The following is a 13,833-nucleotide window of genomic DNA, read 5'->3' as shown; positions in this document are numbered from 1 at the left end:
TATTAAGGTCTTTCGAAAAAATTCCACAAGGAATTAATTCCTTTTTCGGATAAATTAAATTTTATTTTCGATTTGGTAAAGAAAACATCTTTACCCATAATGGTATGCTAACCTCAAAATCATACAATATTAAATTTTCTAATCAATTGTGTTAATATTTAAATAATTGGTAGTTTTATGTATATTATAACAGCGTATGTTTTAATGATCCTGCTTTTATACTGCGTATATTTGTGTTTTTATTAATTTGTTTTGATCTGCGTTTGCACCAAATATTTTTATATACATTTGTAATATTGACTCTTTCCCGGCAAAACATAAACGCCAGTTTGGTAAATATTGTTTAGTTTTAGTATATCTATACACATAATCTGAGAAAAAATAATCTTAGGATTATTGTTGTGGTTTTCAAATCATACGTAGGAATACGTATTTATTTTGAGCAGATTTACTGAAACAAAGAAATCTTTACTTAACTGGCACGATTATTGTCCAGGAATGGGACAGTATACTGAATGCTATAAAATGTTTTATACTTTGATGAGGCATTTTAACATTTTTAAGCTTAAATTTATTATTATTTTTTTTATCAATGCGACTGGATTGATTTCTCGTCTTTTAACCTTAGCGATCCTCCCTTTTCCAAATTCCTATAGGCATTTGAATGTGACGGATTGCATAAGAAACTAACGATTTCAACTTGTCAGAAAGAAAGTTGTGTACACAATATGTGATGTAGTATTCATCGCGTTTCATGTTCAGCAATCCATAAATTGCACTTTTGTGCTTATTTTAGTGGTATGTTTTATCTGCAATTGTATGTTTTGTCGGTAGTGCGGTGCCTGGCCAGTGTGGGGGACACGGTGTGGTGCGGCCATCGCAGTCGGATCTACGTGGTGTCTCCGCGCACCCACAAGATCCTGCACAGCTTCGAGGCTCATCCCCGGAGGGAGAGTCAAGTCAGGCAACTAGCACCACTTGGTGATGGCGTTTGGGTCTCCATAAGGTAATACTTATATCATTCTTTCAATTCAATGCATATCAACAACTTGTTTTATTTAATTTTAAATGTGGAGTACTGTTTTTGTGAAGACCCTTTATTCAATCATTTACGCTTTACTATGCTTTACTCACGATTGGCACGCAGTCTGTGCCACCTTGGATATTATCCACCGCTAATTTGGCATACACAGTTTCTGCCCCACGCAGCATGATCCCAATTTCTTACAACCGAGTGTTGTCATCCAATATGATTTTTTACTTCAAACATAATACATATATGTATGTAGTCTTCATGCTTTTAGTTATATTTCTTTATTTACATACTATGGACTAACTGTTGTCAACTAAATTTATTTTTTTCTTTAATCATATTATCATTATATTGATTATTTATGTTGGTATTGATTAAATTTATTTATTTCCCAATATATACTTCACTATTTATTTATTTCTTTTCCTACACACCAATATAATAACTCTCCTCCGTGTACCTCATCATTTCATGCCAGTTCCTCCAGCTGACTGCACATTGCCGAAATAATCCAACCACCCAGGAATCAACCCTCGGGTGGAACCTCCTTTACCAAGACATGTCTTAAATATACCTATCTAGCTGATACTGCGGACTGGCTATTCGAGCTTTGCAACTCGAGGTTTTAGACCACCAATATTAAATGTATCCACTTAGATACTTACCAAACCATCCTCACTAATAATAATTTATCCCCACTCCTAAGACTGGTCTTACCAGAAAAAGTGATTTTGCGTATTTGGTGGGGTTCCAAAGGAATAAATCATTGTGAGGTCCTGAAACCTGGACAAGCAATTGATGTTCAACTTTATTGTGAACAATCCGACCGTTTATATTGGTCGAAATAAAAAGAAAAAAATGTCCGGCGAATAAATAAATAAGCATATTTGCTACATGATAATGCTCGCCCGCATACAGCAAAATAAAAATTAATAGTCTCGGATGGAATATCTCATCACACTCTCTGACCTTGGACTACCACTTTTTTTGTCCAATTTAACATTTCTTAGAAGGAAAAATTACATTGACAATAATGATGTGAAAATGGGTATAACTGAATAATTCGAGTGAAAGCCCAAGATTTTTTTTGACAAATGCTTTGAAATGTTACCAGCAAGATAGAAAAAAGTCCCAGAGATTAAAGGAAAATACATATTGTAATAAAACTTGTAAAATAAAGAAAATGAGAATATTCAATTTTTCATATTAAAACGACATTAATTCCGGGTACCCCTAATACATAAATGAAAAATTGTAAAATAATTAGATTTTTCAAACATTTTAATTTTTTTTTAATTATGCCACAATTGGAATTACGATTGTTTGAATAAACGAGATTTATTAAAAGATGATAGTAGAAACTGCGAATAATAAAGGATAACTGTTTGCTAACATCTCTTCTTCACTTCATTGTTTAGACTGGATTCAACTATTCGGCTGTACAAAGCAGACACGTGCGAACATCTCCAAGATGTAGACATAGAGCCGTACGTGGGAAAGATGCTGGGTACTGGCAAGTTAGGTTTCTCCTTAGTGAGAATTACGGCTCTGCTGATCAGTGCGGGGCGACTATGGATCGGTACAGGAAACGGAGTCATCATCTCTGTACCGTTATCTAAAGCGGGAGAAGCTCCACCGACCACTCCAAACAGAAGTAAGTTTTGTATATTGATCTTTTTGTATCGAGTTTATAAAAACTCTTCCAATTCTTTATGTCGCTCGTGTCTCAGAAATGTATGTATACACACACACACACACATATATATATATATATATATATATATATATATATATATATATATATATATATATATATATATATATATTTTATATATATATATATATATATAAATCATATTACATAATTAAGTCGAAATACATCACATAAATATTTGAAGTAAAAAAGATTTTTTAATTTTTAATTTATATTTTTAATTATTTACGATTAATTTTGCAGTAGCATATTCCCCATTTCTTTCATGTATTGTTAAAATGAGAATGTACGTCAGTTAAATCTTTAGGATTTAATTTGTAATTTCTATAAATATTTTAGTAGTGGCACGATTTATTATTAAATTTAAAAAAAAATCTTTTTAAAAAAGGTCCAGATGTAAGCTTTAATATTTTTATATAAACTAACTGCTCTTGTTGGGTATGTACTCTTATTCTATATTTATGTATATAAATATATTAGTCTGTAAAAATCACGCAATTTTTTCAATACCTTTTTCTAAATAAAATAAAAGCTTTTGAATGTGCCCTTATGTATACATATTCACATATACTGGATTTAACCCTCGAGACTGTTATCCAGACTGGTATATATGTCTTATGAGTCAAATAAGTTTTTTTTAAAGTAAAGAATGTGGGTGCTCCATTTATGGCCTGTCATTGATTGGTTTACGTGTTCGCTTTATCCACTGTATACCAATCATTCTGCCCATGCTTAAACATGCACTTTTGCATATCTTTTTTCCAATTTACAAAAATTATCTTTGGTGTTGAGATATCTATGGAAAAATCTTTAAGCCTCTCAATTTTTTTTTTACAAAAACAAAGAACACATTTGAGATTTGTACCAATATTGGATAAAAATAAGGGTTTAATAAGGAAATTTTAGTATGTGACGAAAATCCAAATCTTTTGTTCACTGAACCATTAATGGTGTTGAATTTTAGACGGGAAGTCCGTGGGACTGGTGCCGTACTGCTCCATGGCACTGGCCCAGTTGAGTTTCCACGGTCACCGGGATGCGGTGAAGTTCTTTGTGACAGTGCCTGGATCTGGGGGGACCCCCAACACGCCCGCTCCCATGCTAGTCATGTCTGGCGGAGAGGGCTACATCGACTTCAGAATAGGTAAACCTTACAATTATGTACTACCCTACCCGCCTCGGTCACTGCTCTTTCTACCTGCTATTTTATATGTAACCCTTTCTCAGCCCATCTTACTTCTCTTGAGTGAATATAGTATTTCATATTTAAAAATTAATAACATTTTTAAATTAGCATTTTTTTACTATTTTATTTTACTTGATAAGAAAGGTAATATTAATAGTTTTTGGGAGAAATGAACTCCTAATGCAACTTAAAAATGTCTTTTTGACAGTATGTGTATCATACAAACAGTTTTTGGATAGATCTGGGCCTATGGCGTTTTTCTACGCTTTATTTTAAACACATAAATATAATATTTACTGGGTACATACTATCCAGTTGTGACGTTTCATTCATTTTTTTTAAAAATCATTTAATTATTAATGACACATTATGTCATTATGACATATTTATATTTTAAATAACTTAAACAAAATTGTCTGATCTGTTAACCTAATGTCATGAAAATAACTGCTCATCACCACTGTCAAAATAGTTTTATAATTGAGTTTTGTGTCAAAGCTCATATATTCCAGTGATTCAGTCTCCATTGCCAGAGCCATTGTCACCCTAATGCTATAAAACCATTCCTATGTAACTGTACGCAACTGTAGTCCAAAACTAAATACGCAAATGAAGATTTGTATTATACATGTGAAAGGGTTGAAGATGATTTAAATTTAGTATAATTCAATTTCACCCATCCCACTTTCATAAATGTAGGTTAGAAATACGAGGGATTAGGGTGCATGTATTCGTGACTATTACCTATTTTTTATAAATTATTTTTAATTTTTTGATAGCCAGGAATTGAGAGCTTGTATCCTCGGAGATTGGTGTCTTTTTGTTTGTTTTCATTAGAAGACCATGCGGATGATGCGCGGGATGTCGCTTCCCACCTGATAGTGTGGCAGATACTCCCCGAAACCTGACTTTACTCGGGATCTGTTTTATTTGTTACCAATTTACTTCAAGAATAACATATCACCGGTATGTTTCACATATGGTTTACTTACCTCAGCATTTTCTCTCTTCCGAACTGTTTTATCAGTGGGGTGTCAGAGTTGCTAACATGAATGAAGGCTTTGTCATATAACACTAGCATTCCATCCTGGGGATATATCATCTGTCTGGCTATTTGCGTTCCTTCTGGTGTGGTATGTATCCTCTAGCCCCTCCGAGTTTCCATTTCTCGCTCCGTTGTGTACAGTAGCCTTGCATATTAACACTTTGGATGTATCAACAGCGGTCCGCATGTTTTGGAACCATTTTCACCCATTATTATTCTTCCCTTCTAACAAATCTCTAACTATTAACCTTTTATGTGCCAGGTGATAGTAGTATGGTTGACCTGATAAGCCATCAATTTTTTTTAACAAGAATAAAACCTAATTAAAGTATCTTTTTATCCATACAATATAAGAATATATACAATGTGTGTTATCTGTGCCGCGATCACTCTAAAAAACACATCTTAAACTTTTTTTAAATGTAAACTTTCTCATGTCTTATCACAGAAAAAAAAATAAAACACCATAAACTAAAAACAATTTCTTGTTTACAAAATTCACCTTAATAATAACAATATTTTGAGTATTTCAAAATATTTGTTCACAAACTTTATCCATAATAATAACTCATAATGCATGGATAGTAGTAACTGATGTACTATAAAATTACTTCAAATTTCAATAAATAAATAAGTAAGATGTAAAACGAGAAAACTGACAACTTTGTAGTATTGACACATATGGACTGTTATGCAAAGCATTTAAATCTGTAAAATCAATTAACTGTAATAGTATTTATTCATCATTCCAATAAATACCCTTAAGTGCCATATTTTAGATTATTCGAGTAAACATGCTTAAGGCACCTAACTGGTTAAGACATCACAATTACATATACAAATTCCTTTATTAAGAATTTCAGAATTTGTATCCATCGTGTAAACAAACATGCCTCCTTACTTTTTGAGCACTGAATAATGGTTGTTTATATTATTTTCTGCTTGTGGATGGGATAGGGTACGCGCAGTATAATTTAGCATTGCAGATAAAGTCTGATCTGAAGACAATGCCCAAATGATTTATTGATTCTACATGATTAAGGATATTCAAAGAATAGAATTTACCACACAAAGGGGTTGCATATTTATCATTATCATTATTTGTAAATACTATTGACTATCAAACTTAGTGAATAAAAAAGCTGTCAATTATGAGTAATCATAATAGAAAATTTATTTGTGACAAAATTCCAAATTTGTGTCATTAAAACATCATTTAGAAGTCAAGCATTTTTAAAATATGGTTATTCAACCGCTCCTACGTATGCTGTTGTAAGCCATAAAATGCAATCTTATAACAGATTTTTTTTTTAATAATTGCCATTTTTTTTATATTGAATTAAAAATATATGAAATCCATATGAAAATTAATTTTGTCAATTTGTGGCTTACAATAGTATACGTAGAAGGGGTCGATATATATATTTAAAAAAAAATATATATATATATATATATATATATATATATATATATATATATATATATATATATATATATATATATATATATATATATATATTGATATTCAAACTTATTAATATTCGAATATTGAAGCACTAAACTGTTTATTCTATCATGTTTTGTATAGTATTTTCACCTAGATATAAAAGACTTTTGGAATTAATAAATCCCCATCATCACTAACAAATATTTTGTAATCTTTTAACTGCTCTGAAAACCCACTGATAATGAAAATGTATTAAATTCTTCTCTTGTTTCGCACGCAACTTCATTTGAAAAAGTATGTAGAGGTGAATCAACCAAATGTGCAACCTATCACCAAAAACTAAAACTTTTATTGGTTGGTTAATAGTGACATTTAGTGAAATGGGTTGAGTAAAAACACTTATTTTCAGTATGGCTAACGGTACCACCTTCATTTTACTTAAGTACTAGATAAAAACTAATTTATATAATTGATATATAGAGTGTGGAAAGACAAATAACAAACATATATACATAAAATATCTATGTTACCATTACCAGGATATTTTTTATCCCTATTTAGTAATGCTGATGAAATAGGTAATAATATTATGATAGAAATCTAAGATAATTTCGAATTTGAACAATATAGCTTTTTAGGTACTTTCTTCATTATAATATTAACAAATAAAATAATTTTTTGGTAGATCAGTTTGCCAGATATAAAAATTAAAATTTAATCATATGTTGTAATTTAGAAAGATCCACTTCCTGCAACCTATAGGAAGTCACTTCCTTCCCCTTCATTTGTTTTTATTGAGCTTTTAATCCTGGACAATATTATATTCTTGTCAAATGTATGTAGGTACTTACTTAATTCAATGGTGTTGAAATTACAGTAAAACTATTATTTTACTTTTATTTGGGTTTTTTTCTAATCAAGTCAAACATATTAAATAATTTATATAATGATATGTCAACCTTTAATAAAAAAAATATTAGTGCGCTTGAGTTCCTGGGCTTGAATCTCAATTGGATTGAAGCATCGCTGTGTAAGTTATCCCAAAATAATATGGTTTTACAGCAATATAAAATGACCGCTGTCCAAACTAGAATAAAAATTCTGATGTTGATATATTTTACAAAACCTTCTTCTCCCCTTTTTCTCCCTACTTCTGAAATATAATAGTGGGGCCTTCTACAAATAATGTGACATTTGAAATGTACAATTATGTCATTCGAATGCAATGAAAAATTCCGATTACTCTCAGTTAACCCTCCCGTCCCGGTGTTGTGTACCTTGTACACATTGCTTCTAATAACCATCAATATCTCTTATAAATATAAGAAATACAAGGCTAAGATTTTAGGTATTCCTCCATTACATATTTACGCATTGATTTAAAAAATAATATTAATAATAAATCAGAATTTATCGGGTACATCGGAGGTATTTTGTGAATATCGGAAACAAATTCGCGTGAAGAGTGTGCGGGAACCGCGACACTATATTCGCTTCTCACTCTTGCATACTTCCACTGTGCAAGCGTGAGGAGCTCAAAGCTCAATGTTCTCTGGCTAACGGGCTAGCGGCTGTAGCTTTTGGGCTTCCGACAAGAGTGGATCTATGCTTGTTCCGTAAGCATTGCCAGATGGTTTTTAATGTTTTCAGCAAATAAATCTAAATTATAATATTTTATTTACTTCTTTTATAATTCATTAAGGGGATTAGCTATGAATGTCCGTATTTTTCCGATTTAAAATCGCTAATTTTTTATTGTGTTGTGACTGCCCAACACCGCGATGCGCATTTTTATTTTAGCACCGAAAGGGAAAGGTTAAGCAAACATTGTTATTACAATAATATGAATTTGTTGTGGACCGTATGCACAGTGCAATAACGCTTTCTTCTTTGGTTGCTTTACTCGCACAAATCAACAATTGATCACAAAGTGGTACATAAAATATGTAATATAATCCTGCATCGCAACAATTTATTATTTCACCTTGTAAATGAGTAATTAAATCATGATAAATATTAAGAAGTGAGTTGATTATTTTGTGCCTAAATTAGCAAGATGCCACTTAGGAAGGAATACATTATCCGTATTTCCCACTCTCTCAATATAAAACGCTGTACAACTCTTGCAATAAAAACACAATAATGTAAGTTAAAACAACTCCATTTTTGCGTGCCATGACATGCAAAACACCGTAGTCTATTAAATTATCAAAATCTTAACAATTAAGAAATTTATTCGTACTGACGCAGAGAATACCATGATTAAAATAACAGAGATTTATTTTGTAAACTTAAATTAAACATAAGCTAAAAACGATTGAATAACGTAATAATGGTGGATAAGAGAGTAACTTTAACTGAAATGTGTAAACCCAAATATCATCCGATTTCCAGTTGTTCAGGGATGTAATTCTAGCTTAAGACCTGGGAGATAATTGGAAGAGCTTTTTGCAACTAATGAATATATACCTGTACTCGATTTCGCAACAATCATTGTAAAAACAGTCAATATCTCCGGTATTGTGTGCCTGTACATTCACTCTTAGGACATCAGAATCCTAGGTCAGTCGGAATTGCGCTCTACAATGAAGTGTCACAAATATTGAAACTGAATGTGAAGGGAAAAAATATGTAATATAATAGAATAGGTAAAAAGATACAAGCGTTTGTTACCATGGAAGGTTGCTATAATAACATTACCGAAGAATATGTGAAACAAATAATTTCATGTAATATTTATTGACAATCAATGAACTTGTGAGTATACCAAAGGTCCAATAAATAAGTTTTCTGATTATTATAAGTTCACATACCTCAACAGCATTTAGCCAAAAGCCCCAGAGTCCCATGGTTGATTTCTAAATACCATTATTTACCCGTAATTTATTTTACTGTTGGCGTGTTACAGGCGATGGTGAGATGGAAGACAGTGTGGTGTTACCTGAAGGAGAAACCATAGAAGGCAGTGAAGGCAACCCGCAAGAAACTAAAGTTGAAAGAAGTCACTTAATTGTCTGGCAAGTGGCACCATCTTACAACATCTGCCTTTCGTAAATTGGATATTTATTGTCTTTTGGCTTTCGGTATTTACAAATTGTATTTATTTGACCTAGACGTAACACTATTTATCTCTAGATATAATACCATTAATTGTAAGTAAAGCGAAAGAGACCTCAAGATTTTGACTGATGACATTAAATTTAAATGAGAATGTATAGATGTATTGAGATGTTTTATTTATAAATATTGAAAAAAATTACACAGTTTTTATAATAATAAATTCAGAATTTGATGGTCTGCGCTTGTGGTGTATTTTCCACGCTTATAACATTCTGCTTTCCACTATATAAAGTATACAAGATTGAGTCTCAGTTGGAATTGATCTCAAAGGCTCAGAAGTATATACAGAGGAAACAGCTTGTGTTAAATGCCTTACACTGACTAAAGCCTGCAGAGATCTGTAAATTAAGTAATGTGTAAATATTTGTGATACTACCTGGTGTTTCTTTTATACATGATTAAATAAATATTGTGAACATCCTAGTTGTAGTCACATTGGTAAAATACCAATAATTAATGTATTACAATATCTAATTCTAATAATGTACATATAAAAAAAGATTCCGCATAGTTTGGCTAAAAATGCTTCCTCCAAAACGCCTGTTTAAAATCAAGCTGTTTAGGTCGATTCATTAGATCTAGGTTAATATGTCACTTAGTGGGTAATAATAATGTGTCCAATAATAGCGTTTAAGGGAAACTTATTTAGGTGAACCACCTAAAGTATGATTATATAGAAATGATTGCCGATCGAAGCGAGTCTATAAATAACATGTTTTAGATCCGTGGAGTACTTTTTTTAATTCGAAGTTCCACCCTTATATTTTCCATACATTGATTATTGCCATGAATCATAGTTTAGTCAATATAAATTTGTTGTGAAAAAACTATAAGTGTGCTTTCTTACAGTTTAGCATTAAAACAAGCTTCAGTAATCACATTTACTTAAAACAACATGACTTCTGTTTATAATTTATTATGCCGCAATAAAAAAATCGCTTAAACTCGTGTGGTCTTAACCTTCCCCTCCCGGTGATATGTATTTACTACAACTCGACTTTTCAACTGAGAAAATCAATTAGAATTTTTGTATTCCTCCGTAATATAATACAAACCACCCCGCTAGTACCTTCTTAAGGTGGAGACTGACCGGAGCATTTCGTCGTAACATAACGTCGTAACATCGCTCACGGTGAGCATCACCGAGTATCCAAAACTATGAATGGAGTACTCGGCTTCGTGTACTGACTGCCTGAATGCTCGCATTGTAACGTGTTACGTTACGACGAAATGCTCCGGTCAGTCTCCACCTTTATGGTCAAGCAATAAAACAAACTTAATTAAACAAATTTACTTGAAACAGCATAACCTTTGTTACCTAACCATAACCTAAAAAAAACATGCTCATGTCGTCTTAAATATGCAAAAATACGATAACTAATAAAAATAGTACTGTTTTTAATAGTTTAGCGGTATAATTGATACATATTTTTGCAGTTTTTTTTAAATAAAAATCTATTAATTTCAACATGTATTATAAAAATAAATAAAAAATCATCATACATACGCCATGTCCCAACTAATGCTTGATTAAAATATAAATAGCTCATCTTAAATTTTACTTATTAGTTACCAAAACATCCTAACGTATAACTTAAAATGTAAAAATGTTGATAAATTCGGGTAATGGTGAAGTTTTCAATTCTCATTGTGTGATCACTATGTGAAAAAGTTAACTTGTATAAAATTTACATTTCAAGAGTTTTATACGACTTAAAGTGTGGGATTGTGTATTTAACTGCATTACCTGAGCTAATACTTTATATATGTACATGGAAATGTTGTGTATCCAAGAATCGAATAAGACCTACTTGTTTTATGGCTTTATGATTGAAATATGTAAATACTTTTATTATAAAAATATAATTTTGAATGTATGTATGTGGTTGGATAAAATTGTGAATTAAATTCTGTTTTAGGTGAAAAATGTTTTTTTTTTAAATATGTTACGTATGTGATAAATTTGATTATGTTTTAATAATAAATTGTGTTCTAGGTTAATTACTATATTTGCAATTATATATATTGCAATTGTATTTTCATGAATAAACTAATTGTTAAAAATAAAATAATGCTTGTCAGACATTTGAAAGCATATTACGTAATTAAACAATATTTTTTTTTGTCACAAAACAAATGCATAATATATACACTTGGGTCTCTTTTTATGCAATACATACGTTCCACGGGGAGTCGCAAAAAAAAAGACTTGAACTACATACAAAGGGGGATAGGTTCCATTATTTTTAAAAACCGCATAACTTGAAATCAATATGATAGAATGTACCAAAAATCGCATAAAAAAGTTCATAAAAAAATCTTTGAAATAAAAACACAATATATAATAGGTCATACGAGTATAAAAAGTATCTGCGGATTTTTGCCACTAGATAATGTTAATGCCCATATATCAAGCAACGCTCACTTGATTGTTTCAAATGAACATGTGCTTAAAAGAGGACATTTTAGTTCAGATTTTTTGAGAAAATTGTTTTTTCAATTTATTACTTTTGTCAAAAGATATATTGATTTGAAAATGAATATTTAATATCTGACAAAATACGCTTTGTGATGCTTTTTTACTATTAAAAGGTAAAAACGTTTCAAAAATTGCCGAAATTTTTATGATGTGTGCGGTGAGAATGCTTTGACTAAACGAAGGACCCAGGAGTTGTTTGCTTTTCCAAATGTCAGGTACAGTCAATGTCTCATTCTCTAGTTTATCCAGTATATGTCGAGTAAGTATTCTTAATATATTTTTTAAAGTGGAAAAGATGCCCTGATCTAGTGGCTGAATTAAGCATGTCGTGTTGGGTGGAAGAAACACTATTTCCACATTAGATTTTTTTATGCGAATTCGTGTAAAAAGGACAAACTACCTACAAAAATAAGGGATAGATTCCATTATATTTGTAAATCGCATAACTTCAATATCGCATAAAAAATATCTGAATAAAAACAAACCCAAGTGTATTTATATTCAGATAACCTTTTGAATATATGATATTAAATTAAAATATTATTGAAAATACAGAGGTCACAGAAATCAATGTTGTTTATTTTTTTATTATAAATTTGTTTACATAAAAGATTTTAACACTTTTTATTTATTACATAATTTTACTTTCTAAATAATTTATTTCTAAAATAATAAAGGTTTATTTATGTGAAATATATTTTAGTGATTAAGAGTTAAGCTAATCAGTCATGATAGTATTGGATTATATATTTTTTTTGGATGTTTAGCTTCACTATATGTAATATGAATAAGTTAACACAATCACTTTACGTGCAATATTCCTCATTTTTTATTGTAAATGAAATTGGATAAGAACGCAAGTCACCCATGATATTATCTACACCTAAGTGTGATTATGGAGTTCAAGTAATGTTGTAATCATTTTATAATATTTGTGTTTTTCATCACAGTCAAAATACCATTAACATTAAATGTCAAACCTAAATCCAAATAAATTAGTCTTAAATATAAAATGTATTTTAACCAATTTCGCTAAGTAACTAGGGCTCGTCGGTTTGTAATTTAAAATTTTATAAATTTTAGTATTAAATGCTTGTTCGCAATTATTTGTAAGTAGAGTAGTGTCAGGAGTGTGTGTGACAAGTAGGTCTATTTTGTCGATAACCCCAAAATAAAACATACCTGATTTAACATTCATTTTGTTTTATTTTCCCCTATCATCTTTCCACGAAGCATTTAGCAATCATGGGCAGTAATCTGCGCTAGGTGAATATGCAAGTTCGCCATGATAATGTTCGAAGGTGATCGATGTACTGCTGTCCAGCCACTTGATCACAATAATGTGTAAAAGGTATTTGAGGATGCGCCCAAAGAGTTCTACAAACCCTGAAACCTTCAAGCTACCAAACAAATGAAACCTTATTAAACCAAAAATCTATGAGATCTAAATCTAAAATATCTAATGAGGTCACTAGTTCATTGAGGGCACCTACTGGGAATTATTAAATTGACATGTTCTGTGCGTCGAACACAACTCCCGTGTCCATACAAATATTGCAGGCACGCGTTAACAGGAGTCGTGTTGAATAAAGGTAAGGATTCTAGCCGGTTTTAAATGTGTTGAAAACAAAAAATAATACACTTATCAATGATGTTCAAGTACAATGTATAATTTGACTTTAAACAAAGTTATGGGTTTTTGAAAATTCACAAATTTTTACAATAGTTTATACGCATTGAACGTGTTATAAAAGGGTTTCAGACGCTTTTTCATTGAAGGAATAATCCGCAAAGTCTCTATTTTAGAGG

General features: G+C 31.0%; 1 protein-coding gene across 3 annotated transcripts in view; it reads left to right on the top strand.

Annotated features, from left to right (window-relative positions):
• syd (JNK-interacting protein syd) overlaps positions 1–9,952 on the top strand; it is a 40,898-nt gene extending 30,946 nt beyond the window's left edge. For 2 of the 3 annotated variants that reach the window (XM_088261343.1, XM_088261342.1), the window contains 4 exons: positions 835–1,006; positions 2,452–2,687; positions 3,712–3,891; positions 9,334–9,952. In XM_088261343.1, the coding sequence (XP_088117469.1) occupies positions 835–1,006; positions 2,452–2,687; positions 3,712–3,891; positions 9,334–9,479 (734 nt within the window). In that variant the 3' untranslated portion in view covers positions 9,480–9,952. Of the gene's footprint in view, positions 1–834; positions 1,007–2,451; positions 2,688–3,711; positions 3,892–4,770; positions 4,900–9,333 lie in introns of all 3 variants that reach the window. The other variant, XR_015837649.1, reaches the window with a different exon arrangement.
• The last annotated feature ends 3,881 nt before the right edge of the window (positions 9,953–13,833 follow it).

Source organism: Brachycentrus maculatus, unplaced genomic scaffold (assembly GCF_059751285.1).
Source record: "Brachycentrus maculatus isolate JH-2025_06_01 unplaced genomic scaffold, ASM5975128v1 h1tg000153l, whole genome shotgun sequence".
In the NCBI taxonomy this organism is placed as follows: Eukaryota; Metazoa; Arthropoda; class Insecta; order Trichoptera; family Brachycentridae; genus Brachycentrus; species Brachycentrus maculatus.
Note: the sequence above shows the minus strand (reverse complement) of the source record. Positions and strands in the feature narration are given on the sequence as shown.